Source organism: Alternaria novae-zelandiae, assembly GCF_023758075.1.
Source record: "Alternaria novae-zelandiae strain BMP 2774 chromosome Unknown scaffold_36, whole genome shotgun sequence".
In the NCBI taxonomy this organism is placed as follows: domain Eukaryota; kingdom Fungi; phylum Ascomycota; class Dothideomycetes; order Pleosporales; family Pleosporaceae; genus Alternaria; species Alternaria novae-zelandiae.
This window is the reverse complement of record NW_026056996.1, coordinates 85,856-99,054: the sequence shown is the minus strand read 5'-3', so window position 1 is coordinate 99,054 and position 13,199 is coordinate 85,856. Positions and strand designations below refer to the sequence as shown.

General features: G+C 51.4%; 5 protein-coding genes across 5 annotated transcripts; 3 read left to right on the top strand and 2 right to left on the bottom strand.

The window, feature by feature from the left end:
• Positions 1-1,722: 1,722 nt before the first annotated feature.
• J4E88_010609 (uncharacterized protein) lies at positions 1,723-2,889 on the top strand (the record flags this gene model as incomplete). The annotated part of the gene is made up of 3 exons (XM_049404200.1): positions 1,723-1,778; positions 1,829-1,938; positions 1,988-2,889. The coding sequence occupies 3 exons, from the start codon at positions 1,723-1,725 to the stop codon at positions 2,887-2,889; spliced, it is 1,068 nt and encodes a 355-aa protein (XP_049250042.1).
• Positions 2,890-3,545: 656 nt separating this feature from the next.
• On the bottom strand, positions 3,546-5,195 carry J4E88_010608 (uncharacterized protein; the record flags this gene model as incomplete). Its single annotated transcript, XM_049404199.1, has 4 exons — positions 3,546-3,823; positions 3,876-4,096; positions 4,145-5,073; positions 5,127-5,195. The coding sequence occupies 4 exons, from the start codon at positions 5,193-5,195 to the stop codon at positions 3,546-3,548; spliced, it is 1,497 nt and encodes a 498-aa protein (XP_049250041.1).
• A 952-nt stretch (positions 5,196-6,147) lies between these two features.
• J4E88_010607 (uncharacterized protein) lies at positions 6,148-6,898 on the top strand (the record flags this gene model as incomplete). The annotated part of the gene is made up of 3 exons (XM_049404198.1): positions 6,148-6,334; positions 6,580-6,653; positions 6,710-6,898. The coding sequence occupies 3 exons, from the start codon at positions 6,148-6,150 to the stop codon at positions 6,896-6,898; spliced, it is 450 nt and encodes a 149-aa protein (XP_049250040.1).
• A 968-nt stretch (positions 6,899-7,866) lies between these two features.
• On the bottom strand, positions 7,867-8,822 carry J4E88_010606 (uncharacterized protein; the record flags this gene model as incomplete). Its single annotated transcript, XM_049404197.1, has 2 exons — positions 7,867-8,666; positions 8,714-8,822. The coding sequence occupies 2 exons, from the start codon at positions 8,820-8,822 to the stop codon at positions 7,867-7,869; spliced, it is 909 nt and encodes a 302-aa protein (XP_049250039.1).
• A 936-nt stretch (positions 8,823-9,758) lies between these two features.
• On the top strand, positions 9,759-12,157 carry MET26 (homocysteine methyltransferase Met26; the record flags this gene model as incomplete). The annotated part of the gene is made up of 3 exons (XM_049404196.1): positions 9,759-9,989; positions 10,038-10,139; positions 10,190-12,157. The coding sequence occupies 3 exons, from the start codon at positions 9,759-9,761 to the stop codon at positions 12,155-12,157; spliced, it is 2,301 nt and encodes a 766-aa protein (XP_049250038.1).
• Positions 12,158-13,199: the final 1,042 nt, after the last annotated feature.

The window sequence follows — 13,199 nt, the reverse complement described above, 5'->3', positions numbered from 1 at the left end:
TTATACTAAGAGAGGCTGCTATACTATTAGTAGTAGTAGCTCTAGAAGAGATTAAGCTTTAACAATTAGTGCACCTACTAAGTGTAGATAGTTTCTACCTACTAGCGAATAGAATTACGCTACTCTCTATTTAATAGAGCAGAAGTGCTAGAGGTTACTAACGCTCTTAATCTAAAGTCTAACAGATAGCCTAGCTTTTACCTACTATCTCTAGGCTAACTTTAACTAATGCCTAGTATTTCTTACTAGGCTCGCGAGAAGACTCTACTCTTAGCTAGGCTAAAACTAAAGCTATAGCCGCTTTTATAGTATAGTAGAAGGCTCTTAGCCTAATAATAGTAACTATCTTCTTAGATAGCTCTAAGTAATAAATTAAAGGTTAAAGAGCTGTAACCTATAGGTACGCTATTTACTAAGGCTAGACTAAATTAACAACTAGCTAGAGCTTATTGTATCTTCTCTTTTACGTGTTTAACGCAGAAGTAATTAGAGCCTACAGAGGTTTTACATACGCAGTCTATCTTGCTCTACCTAGCTACTAGAAGATTATACTTTGTATTAATAGTACCTCTGTTATTTAGAGTATCTAAGAATAAGCACTAGCATTATTCTAATAGACTTTCTTATAGATATACAGTATTATAAATGCCTATAACGTGCGAGTATAGTAGGTACCTAGACACACTAGTATCTCTAGAAATAAATTAGTAGACTAAATAGTAAACAACAAGGCTAAAGACCTGCATCTACTAGTTAGTTAAGCTAATAACTCTACGTATTTAGGCATTAGATTAATAGGTTAGAGCCTGCTAGAATAAGCCTACTAAAGCTAGTAGAACACTAAGAGAGGTAAACTGTCTGCTTAGTACTTGCAATAGCAACTATTCTACGCTACTAGACAGCTACTAACTATACTAACTTTACCTTAGCGCGTGCTAGCTAAGGCTCTAATAATCTACTCTAAACATAGAGACTTCGCCTAGTATTACTAAAGGTTTAACTACAAAGATGCAACTCTAGAATGTATCTATAGCAGAGCTAAGACCTCTAAACATATTGTCTTTTACAGAAGAACTTAGTTAAAGTTTTAACACTAGCCTCTACGCCTTAATGCCTCCTCTAGCACACAGAAAGAGGGGCTTAAGTACCTTAAAGAATTAATAGGCTAGCTTAACAAATTTATATTCTTTATTAAGGTAACAAACTGCTATAGTAGCGCGATTGCACTATAAATTTATTTAAATTTACTAAGACCTGCTAAATTCTTTAGCATTTTTTAGTAGAGTACTAGCAGCCTAAAAGCTGCTATCGCCTACCTTTATTTACTATTTTCTTATTATTTTACATTTACGTTTGCTATTTTCTATTTATTCTTATCTAATACAGTAGTAAGCTGCTTTAACACTACTAAAAGGCAGTATTGCCGCTAAACACAACAGGCATGAGAGGCACCTAGAGGCCTTTCTCTTCTCTTTAATATGTATATAATTTACCCTAGAACAGGCCTACGAGGTAGTGTGCTACTACTGTAACTTCTTAGCGGTGCCCGCTAGAATGCCCTCTAGGAGGTTACATATAGGCGTAAAACCAATATCAATCAATTAATTACAGTATCCACTCCAAGCATGAGAAGCTTGCATCGCTCAACTTGAATGACTTCGATAACTACAATACAACACTATTTTGCCCTCAATTAGTACTCGCGAAGAACTAACGACAAGTATGACGAACAGAGTGGACAGCCCTCATCGCGAGGTACCTCCTCTCCCAGAATTGACGTACGAGCCTATCAACGTTCCGACGACTATTTGCTGACTTCATTGCGAAGGCCCGACGATATAATCATTGCAGTGATGGGCATAACTGGCTGCGGCAAGACCACTTTCGTCAACCTCTTCTCCGATCGCAAGCTCGAGGTCGGGCATGGACTAGACTCATGTGAGAGCTATAGTCCACTTCCTATTCATCGTGGGCTGAGTCATCATAGGCACAGTATCCGTACAAGTCGTACCTTGTACTTTCGAGGATGGCACGAAGGTCTATCTCGTCGATACCCCTGGTTTCGATGACACCTATCGGTCCGATTCCGAAATCCTGCGCGAAGTCGCGCTCTGGCTGAACAAGGCGCACACGGAGAAACTGCGACTAGCTGGAATCATCTTCCTCCAACGGATCTCAGATGTGCGAGTAGGCGGTAGCGGAATTAAGAATATCAAGATGTTCCAAAAATTGTGCGGTGATGGCCCGCTGTCGAGTGTGGTATTAGCGACGACAATGTGGGACATGGCCACACCCAATGCTGCAATCGAACGAGAAAAAGAGCTACAACAACAACCTCAGCTCTGGAAAAGAATGATAGACCACGGAAGCTGCGTCTTCCGCCACGAGAAAGGAAAGTCGTCAGCGCTGAAGATCATCAAATACCTGATGAAGCGAAAGAAGCCCGTAACACTCGACATACAGCGCGAAATGGTCGACCAAAACCTCGAACTAGTCGACACGGGCGCTGGAGGCGCTCTAGCATCGTCCGTAGAGACACTCATCAAACACTACGAAAAGAAGCTAAAAGAGCTGGAACAAGACCTCAAGGAAGCACGCGCCCAAAGCAACAAAGAAGACCGCGAGATCTTGGAAGCAGCGCAGAAGCAATACCAAGACAATCTCGCGAAGCAACAGCAAGAAATGCAGAATTTACAGGTTAGTGCGGCGCAGCTGATAGAGGATACTAAGAAGCGGTTTGAAGAGAGTGAGGTGTCGGCTAGGGAGAATATGCTACGAGCTCAGGCGAATCATGCGGCGGAGCTGGAGAAGCAGAGGGTGGTGTTGCAGAGACAGTTTAAGGAGAAGTATCTGCAGATGATGCATGAGCGCGCGTGTGTTGTGATGTAGTGGAAGATAATGTAATAGCGTTTCTGCGGATTACGTGAACTTGAGACGAGCGCGTCAACTCCGTTTTCGATATTCTGAACTCGAACTACTGGAGGCGCGTCCCTGAACGCGTCTTGTCAAACAAACTGGAGAAAGCCTCGACGCGCAGCCAAAGCGAGTCAGCCCTCGCGATAACAGAGGCCCCTAAAAGAGGGCAAACAATGACGTGAAAGAGTCGTATCACGCCACATGATGCGACATTCACTCAGAAAAGACGTGATGGGGTCCAACACGCGCGGTGGATGCGCGTCATCAGATATGGCTAGCGCGATCAAGTGGGCCCGCCAAGCGAAATTTAGATTTGGCTTTCACGCCTGCCTGCCACCCTGCCTTCCTCCACGCCAGCCTTCATGACGCCAGCGCGTCAACAACAGGTCTCATCCAACATCCTCACCTTTACCGTGGCAACGCCTCCTGTATCACGCGACCAGGTATTGCAAGACTCTTTTGTTTGGACTTAAGTACAATAGCGGCGTTGGTACACCGAAACACCATCCGAAAGCGGAATGCACGTCGCTCACATCGGAAGTCGCACTTCCCGAAACGATATGTTTCTGCTGTTATCACACCGATACATTCATTGCTATCGATGCGTTCTATGAAGACATATCCATCACCTACTGAACCTTCGAGATCTTGAACCCACCCGGCACAAGCTTCTGGAATACACCTGAAGAGTCATACTTCTTTGCTGCAGCCTTCATTTTCTCCACAGAAGCGGATCCATAGCTTGCGAGGGGATCTTGCGTGTTGTCCGCGTAGTTCAGGTAGAGGTATGGGTTGTCGGCACCGATGCTCTCGGCATACTCGCGGATGTCGTTGACGAGATCGGCGCCTGCGGCTTGAAAGAGCGCGTCCTGTTCAGCACCTTGCCAAGAGATGTAGGGTTGGTATACTACCGATACTAATAAGCGTCCAGTCTTCACAGAATTTCGTGATGAACTTACAACAAAGCACCTGTTCACCAAATCGCTCCAAGCCCAGCATATTGCCGCCCTTGGACGCGCTCTGCCTCCAGTACGAAGGCGGAAGGGGCTGATAGAGCACATAGATCTGCCAGTCACCTGTAGCCTTGGCCTTCAAGTTGGACAGCACATCCATGTAGATCTCATGGGCTTTGGTCATCACGCGAAGATCATTAGCGAAGGTCAGCGTGCCGAAGTATACACTACATCCTTGATCAGCGTCTGATAAACAATACTGGCAGCTAGCTCACCTGTGTGTAGTAGCACCCGCGAGTTCTGCAGCCAGCGATGACATGTTCCTGATACCCGTGGAGTCCGAGATGTTGCCAGGAATTGCCAAAAACTCGTCGTAAGCCGCGGGTCTCGACTCCGGCTCGGCATAGTCGTACGCGTTCAAGATCAAATCGGCGCCCGCTGAGCTCTGATACACCGGCATGACGATAGCTGAGCCCTTCGGTTCCTTGTCAATGTTGTTGGAGAAGTTGATTAGGGCCTTGAAGTGGTCTTGTATTGTCGACTCTGGGTAGATAACCAGACCACCCCACATGCCGGCGTAATCGAAGGTGCCGAATTTGAAGCTAGTGACGATCCCGAAGTTGTTGTTGCCGCCTTTGAGGACAGCAAAGAGGTCTGGATGCGAAGTCTTGGATGCGGTCACGATACGACCATCAGCGAGAACAACCTCGAACTCGATGACGTTGTCGCAGACCAGACCCCGCCCCGGCGAGAAGTACGAGATTCCACCGCCGAGCGTAAGACCGCCGACGCCAACTGTGGACGAGCGTCCACCACTTGTCATCGCGTTCAGTGGCTCCAGGGTATCGTACACGTCGTTCCAAGTTGCCGCAGGACCGACTTTGACCAAAGCCTTCTTAGCATCATACTCAACGGTGCTGAGATAGTGCAAGTCGAGTGTTACGCCGTTCTCGATATTGGAGGCTCCAACGTATGGAGTGTGTCCACCACTACGAATCGCAAACTTGCATGACTTCAATCGACTAGCAGCTGTGAGGGTCTTGACAGCAAGGGCGACTTCTTTGGCGGTCTTGGGCTGAACGATGCAGTTGGGTGTGATAACCTGCTGCTTGAGATCGAAGTAGGAATCTTCCCGCGTCTCATACGCGTCTTGACCAGGGTAGAGCAGCCGACTCTTTAGGGAGGTGAGTGCAAGAGCGGAGCACTGTGGATGTTAGCAGACGTTTCGTATAGAAGGGAACTAGGGAGCAGCCTCACGCAATAGTCAGCATGTGCGAATGGGACGACAGCCGCTGCCGCAAGTAGGGTAAGGGACAAGCGAGTCATGATGATATTCAGTCCAATAGGTGAAGAGATAACACAAGGAACACTCGATGGCCGAAACCTTGACGCAGGCTGTGGCACGCTTTTCTACTCGCTCGTATCTCTCAACAGTTTGAGGGATTAACCTCAACAAGGATGCGCAATTCCTGCTCATCAATGACTCGACATATGAGATGAAGCTGGATGCTCGAAGGATGCCAAAATTGTTTCCAGGACTGGACTCAAGTGGCGTTCGGCCTGTGCCGCGAAGGCCATACACCCGTCGGCAGCGAAGCGGCAATGCCGTCGATTTGTTCGCTAAACGGTGGCTTACAGGGGTCTATGAAGGTAAGCTTCTCCATAGGTTCGATATCACTTTACACACGGCTCGGCACAAGCAGTTAATTTGGGGATCATCCGCGACCCTGACGAGCGGACCGCGGAGAGCTGAACGAGGCACAGTCGCTTTAACGACCATCAACAGACGCTTCGCGGACCTCGGTCAACCACACTGATGGATGCGACGCCTAAGGGATGGCCAATTCAACGAACGCCACATCCTTGGCATGCTTATGCTCAACCCAAGCTTCCGCCAGACAGGAAGACATCTGAGCCGTTATTGCCATGCAGAGTTATGATGCCGATGCAGTGGAGTGGCACAGGTATACTGACCAAGTTCTTGGTTGGCGGTGCAGTACTCCAGGCCAATCCCTTGCTGCATGTGTGAGCCTCACTGCCTAAGCGATGCGGCGTGTACAGTGACATTGCCTGCGCGCTATGACTGAACATCATCGTCAATAGCAGGATTTCATGTGACATGGAACATGGTTACATGTTGAGTATGTTGGTCGACCAGAGCAGGTAATGACGGATTGCGATGACCCAGATGATGGGGACAAGAATTCGAACTGAAATAGACACGAACAACTGCTTCGCCGATTAGCAGGGACGCACACTTTCTCCACATTTTTGCATCATGGACATGAACAAGCCCATCTTTCCAGCTCCGCCTGGATACATCGTCGATGTCGATAACCCCCAAAGAACGGGCGAGGCTGCTAACTTCTGGATTGGCACCCTGGGCATGATCATCGCCGCAATCTTCATGGCTATACGCGTCTACACGAAGGCGAGGTTGGCGAAGAACTTTACATCAGATGATAGTAAGTTCATCGGCTCTGGTCAAGATCGTGACAGATTACGAACATTGTATACACTTTCTAACAACGTCTACAGTAGCGCTGCTCATAGCCTGGGTGCGTCGCATCGCAGCTTGAAGAAGATAGATAGCTCGACACATCGTGCTAACGATCAACCCGACAGTGCTTCTCCATCGCAATACAAGTCCCCATTCTCTGTGCGTTTAGCAAGGCCCACTCCCACCATCCGCGATCTAACCACCCAGCAGTCCAATACGGCCGCGGCACTCTCGGCGTCCACATCTGGGAACTAACTGGCCACCGCGTCAACTCTACCATGAATGTAAGCACCACCAATCCATCAAAACACCAAGCCAACCCCAACTGACCACTCAACAGTTGATCAGCGTAGCGAGCATAATCTACTGCCCCTTCCTCGCCAGCGCCAAACTCTCCCTCCTGCTCTTCTATCTCCGCCTCTCTCACCTCCGCTGGTTCAAATCATGTGTCTACGCAAGCATTTTCCTCGTCGTCGGCTACAACATCGCCCTTGTCTTCCCACTCATCTTCGCGTGCACGCCTTTCTGACGGAACTGGGATGTTACCATCACAGAGGGGAACTGCATTGATAGGACGCCTCTTTACATGGCGACGGCGGTGTTGAATATGGCCACGGATGTTTTGTTGCTTGTGCTGCCGGTGCCGATGGTGGTTAGATTGCAGATGCCACGGGCGCAGAAGATGGGGTTGATATGTATTTTTGGGGTGGGCTCACTGTGAGTACGAACCTAATCCAGACGAGCGCGGTCCAGTGATGAGAGGGGACAAAGCTGACAGGAGCGACAGAACGTGTATAACAAGCGGCGTCCGCCTCGCCCTCCTCTTTCCCATGCTCCAAACAATCGACCAAACCTGGGCGATCGTGATGCCGGGTATCTGGATGTAAGTTCCACGCAATCTCACGACCCATTACACAAATTCCGAAGCAGGCTTCGTTGCATTCATCAGGTCTACGTCGCTAATACACCCCTCCTACCAGCCTCATCGAAGCCAACCTCGTCATAATAACCGGCTGCCTCCCCACCATGCGCCTCTTCTTCCGCCACGTTGCCCCTCACCTCATCGGCGAATCTACTTTACGCAGTAGTCGGAATCGGAGTCGCGGTACCAAACAAAGTCGTACTGCAGGACATGACGCGGATGACCTGCAGCATGAATCCGAGCTCGAGAGAATTGGTGTGCGGACGAAGATGACAGCGCGGTATGAGTGCGTAGAAGATGATGGGGTCAGTGTGGGAAGCGAGGAGAGGATGGGAGCCGGGTGGAGATGTGATCGGGATTCTGAGCGAGGGATTGTCGTGAGAGAAGATGGAGGTGGGGGGATTAGGAAGACGTCGAGTGTGGTTATTGAGAGTGAGGTTTGGGAGGGTGGGAAGGGGGAAGTAGGGCAAAGTGGTACGCGTGTGCGGTAGACTAGATTACACTTCAAAGAATTGTTCTTACTGACATCATGTTCGTCTTGTCGTCATTCGTGCCGCTGTTAATCCTGACAGCGTCTAAAAGCTGAATTTCATACCGCCATTCGCACATATCACACTCCCAGTAGTCCACCCCGCCTCAGGCAAGCACAGCATCCCCACTACACCTCCAATCTCCTCACTGTAACCCGGCCGTCCACCGGCACCCTGGCTCGCCTCATATATCCTCTCCGGATCAATCCCCTTCCTTGGCGCCGCAAGAGGCGTATTCTCAATAAACGGCTTGTTCTGCGCAATAAACGCGTCATCGTTACTCCAGTACATATCCGTAGCAACAGGACCGGGGTTGATCGCATTAACCGTGCAGCGCTCCGCCAACTCCCTTGACCACGTCCTCGTCATGCTCTCCAGCGCCGCCTTTGTACCGCCGTAGATAGACTGGCCTTTGTATCCCAAGCTCGAACTCACAGAGCTGAGGTTGACGATACGTCCAGATCGATCATTCGGCAAATACTGCGTCGCCGCCTTCACCAACAGCAGCGGTCCCCGCACATTGATATTGAACTGCCTAGCAAAGTCCTCACAGTCAACATTCTCGACGTAGTTGTTTCCGGCGACGCCCGCGTTGTTGATGATGATGTCGAGTTGGAACTTGCCCGTCTTGGGGTGCTGGAAGTTGTTCTTTGTTACTTCGACGAGGTGGGCGGGGCCGTTTTCAGAGCCCATGCTTGCTTGCACGCTGATGGCTTTTATGCCGTATTTGGCGGAGAGTTCGGAGGCGAGGGAGGAGGCGGTCTCGGAGGAGGAGTCGGAGGTGTAGTTTATGGAGACGTTGCAGCCTTTGCTGGCGAGGTTGCGGGCGATTTCTACGCCGATGCCTGGGGGTGTTAGAATGGGATGTAGTTTGGGTATGTGGCTGGAATACCTCGAGATGCTCCTGTGATGATGGCATTTCGTCCCTCCAGCACGCGCTGGCCTGAACCACCAGCCAGGTTTGTCGAGGCGGTTCGGGTGTGAGTCGGTCTTGAAGCCATTTTGATATGCGTGTGAATATTATCCGTGGATGTTTCACTGGCTCGGGGGGTTGTTGCGCTTGCTATCGTCTACTTGGCTTGTTGATGGCGGGGTTTTATACACGATGCGGGGTTGTGGAGACAGCTAAATAAGGCAAGTACTCGGTGGTTCCGCCGCCTCGTCGTGAACCCTTCGCTCGGACATTTACCGACCATCGTGAGAAGAGCTGCAGTGCAAACCACCGATGGCACCTGACTCGCATGCCGCCTTGGTGTTCTGCTCGAGACGAGTTGATGGCATTGTCCCGATGTCGATGATCTTCAGGGTCTGAGCTAACCCAGAAGATGCCTGTTGAGATGCAGAACCCGCTAAGAGCTGGCGCGGAGCTGATTCATGCTGTCATGGACGACGTGTTAGACATGGCCAAAACTCAACACCCAGTCGAGAAGGGATCGTTCCTGCGTGAATCTTTACAGGGTGCCTCGTCCCCGTGCTGTGGAAACATCCGAATTCTCACCGGACACGCTTGAAGTTGCGCAAGCTCGTCACCGCCAAGGCTCCGAGCGCCCCTCCGCCGATGTCGCTTTGGGGAAAAGTTAGCATTAGCAGAGCTAGTGCGCGATAGCTGTGGGCATGGGAGCGCTAAAGCAGCAGGATAGTCCAAGATAATCGCTCCACACTGCGTAGATTGAGGGAAGCCCTGACGAACGGCGGATTGTTCTCGCCGTTGCAGAATAAAGTTGAGGGCGGTGAGTGCACCGTCGAATCGGAGCCACGCAGGCGCCAACCCCGCGACGTTGCTGCATACGCCAGCAAAAAACATAAAGCACACCATCCGCTACCACTCTTCCTCCTACATCCCACCTTCCTCCCTCACCCTCTTCCCCCTCCCCTCTACCACATCCTACCCATCCCCCCAATTATCACAGTTGTCCGCATTGGACAATCACATCACAATGGTACACTCTTCAGTACTCGGTTTCCCCCGCATGGGTGCGGACCGTGAGCTCAAGAAGGCCAACGAGGCCTACTGGGCCGACAAGCTCTCGCGCGACGACCTGATCAAGGAGGGCAAGCGTCTGCGGTTGGAGCACTGGAAGATCCAGAAGGACGCCGGCGTCGATGTCATCCCCAGCAACGACTTCGCCTTCTACGACCACCTCCTCGACCACATCCAGCTCTTCAACGTAAGCACACGTCATCCAATACCCGCTGCAGTCGACTAACAGGACTAGGCTATCCCAGAGCGCTACTCCAAGCACTCGCTGCACAAGCTCGATGAGTACTTCGCCATGGGCCGTGGCCACCAGAAGGACGGTGTCGACGTCCCCTCGCTGGTAAGTCCCGAAAGTTCGGGAGTTATCAACACCATCTAACCCCACTACAGGAGATGGTCAAGTGGTTCGACTCAAACTACCACTACGTCAAGCCCACCCTCCAAGACAACCAGACCTTCACCCTTGCCGAGAACCCCAAGCCCGTCGCTGAGTTCCTCGAGGCCAAGGAGGCTGGCATCACCACCCGCCCCGTCCTCATCGGACCTGTCTCCTTCCTCGCTCTCGGCAAGGCCGACCGTGGTCAGTCCGTCGACCCCATCACCCTTCTCGAGAAGCTGCTGCCGGTATACGTCGAGCTCCTCCAGAAGCTGAAGGAGGCTGGTGCCGAGTACGTCCAGATTGACGAGCCTGTCCTCGTCTACGACCTCCCCCAGAAGGTCAAGGATGCCTTCAAGCCCGCATACGAGAAGCTCGTCGGTAGCGGTCTGCCCAAGCTTGTCCTCGCCACCTACTTCGGTGACATCGTCCACAACTTCGAGGTCTTCCCCAGCCTCCAGGGTGTTGCTGGTATCCACATCGACCTTGTCAGGAACCCTGAGCAGCTCGAGAGCGTCATCGGCAAGCTTGGCTCCAACCAGGTTCTGTCCGTCGGTGTCGTCGACGGCCGCAACATCTGGAAGACCAACTTCAAGAACGCCATCGAGATTGTTGAGACTGCTGTCCAGAAGCTCGGCAAGGACCGTGTCCTCGTTGCCACCTCCAGCTCCCTTCTCCACACTCCCCACTCTCTCGACAGCGAGAAGAAGCTGCCCGAGGAGGTCAAGGACTGGTTCTCCTTCGCTTGCCAGAAGGTCTCCGAGGTCGTTGTCATCGCCAAGGCTGTCAACGACGGCCCAGCATCCGTCCGTGAGGCTCTTGAGGCCAACGCCAAGTCGATGCAGGCTCGCGCCTCATCTGAGCGCACCAACAACAAGGCTGTCAAGGACCGCCAGGCCAGCGTCACCCCTGAGCAGCACGAGCGCAAGTCAGGCTTCCCCGAGCGTTACGCTCAGCAGAAGAAGCACCTCAACCTCCCCATGTTCCCTACCACTACCATCGGATCTTTCCCCCAGACCAAGGAGATCCGTATCTCGCGTAACAAGTTCACCAAGGGTGAGATCACACCCGAGGAGTACGAGAAGTTCATCGAGAAGGAGATTGAGGAGGTCGTCAAGATCCAGGATGAGCTTGGCCTTGACGTCTACGTCCACGGTGAGCCCGAGCGTAACGACATGGTGCAGTACTTCGGTGAGCGCCTTGACGGTTATGCCTTCACCACCAAGGGTTGGGTCCAGTCTTACGGATCCCGCTGCGTCCGTCCCCCGATCATCGTCGGTGACATCTCGCGCCCTGCCCCCATGACCGTCAAGGAGTCCAAGTACGCCGCCTCCATCTCCAAGAAGCCCATGAAGGGTATGCTTACTGGACCCATCACCTGCCTCCGATGGTCCTTCCCCCGTGACGATGTCCACCAGTCTGTTCAGGCCCAGCAACTTGCTCTCGCTCTCCGCGACGAGGTTGTTGACCTTGAGTCTGCTGGCATCTACGTCATCCAGGTCGACGAGCCCGCTCTTCGTGAGGGTCTTCCTCTCCGTGCCGGCACTGAGCGCGAGAAGTACCTCTCATGGGCTGTCGACTCGTTCAAGCTCGCCTGCGCTGGTGTCCAGGACTCTACCCAGATCCACTCCCACTTCTGCTACTCCGAGTTCCAGGACTTCTTCCACGCCATTGCCGCGCTCGATGCTGATGTCCTCTCCATCGAGAACAGCAAGAGCGACGCCAAGCTCCTCAAGGTCTTCGAGGACAAGGCCTACCCCCGCCACATTGGCCCCGGTGTCTACGACATCCACTCCCCTCGTATCCCCTCTGAGCAGGAGATCAAGGACCGTCTCGCCGAGATGCTCACCTACCTCAAGCCTGAGCAGCTCTGGGTCAACCCCGACTGCGGTCTCAAGACCCGCCAGTGGAAGGAGACCAAGGCAGCGCTTGTCAACCTTGTCAACGCGGCCAAGTTCTACCGCGAGAAGTACTCTTCTTAGGCTCTTTGCTATTTAGCATATCCTCTTTGACTGCCTTTCATCAAGGCAGTCGCTTCAAGCAGCATATCAACATGCCGCTTTGTAATGTGTGTAATGACTAGTTATGATACCCAAAAGTTCAACCTGCATCATGGGTCGTTTGGCGGTGCAAAAAGGATTGAAGAGAGGTGTGTGTATGGACGCATCTCAACATCGGCGTTCATCACAAGCAGCGAATGGGCTGGCTTTGGCGTTTTGATTTTCTGGGGGACTACGTGTGCGACGATTGTCGCAGGGAGATGGCATGTGGCGGAGCAAGAGCTCTGTCGGTGTAGAGTAGACGATCTCATCTTGATCTTGGATGAGCTGAATGGAGATATGTCAGTGTCGCTCTACAAACTGGGTTCTATGCGCGTGATGAATGCATTGTCTACATGTCTGATGATGGTCTTACTGCTCCCTGCTGCTAGCTCGGGTGTATAATCTTTTCTCTGCTTTTGCCTACTAGAAACTCCGTTTGAGGCCTTTGCGTCTTTGTTCACGATGACTTCCGCCTATCATCGCCTTCTCGTTGTATGCCGCCATTTGTCAGGCGAAGTACATGCGATAAATGATCATTCGTCGTTAGTGATAGCGGCGATCTGGTTTTGCGATGTTGCTCCTCGTGGTACATCATGGGATGAGCGAATAGACATCCGCGGCATTACTTTTGCCGTTGTATGATAGGAGGTGTGAGGCATTAATCCAAGCTACGAGGTTCTACTTCTACTTCTACGTCGATTTCGGCTTAGGTAGTGTCTGAGAAGTAGCAAGAAGAGACATAAAGACAATGAAGCTGCTATGTACTCCTAATGTTTCGACACCGCCGTGTGCGCAGACTCTTCGTATCTAATTTTAATTCGTTGTTTCTATTCATATTCTATAATACTGCGAGGACCTTTATAATGCTTTCTGGATTTGGCGCAGTGAGCGGCTTGCCCCGCCTATAATACTGATAGCATAAGCACCAACAGACGTGTTATATCAAGAAGCAGCGAGGACGATGACTGCTTTGATGAGATTG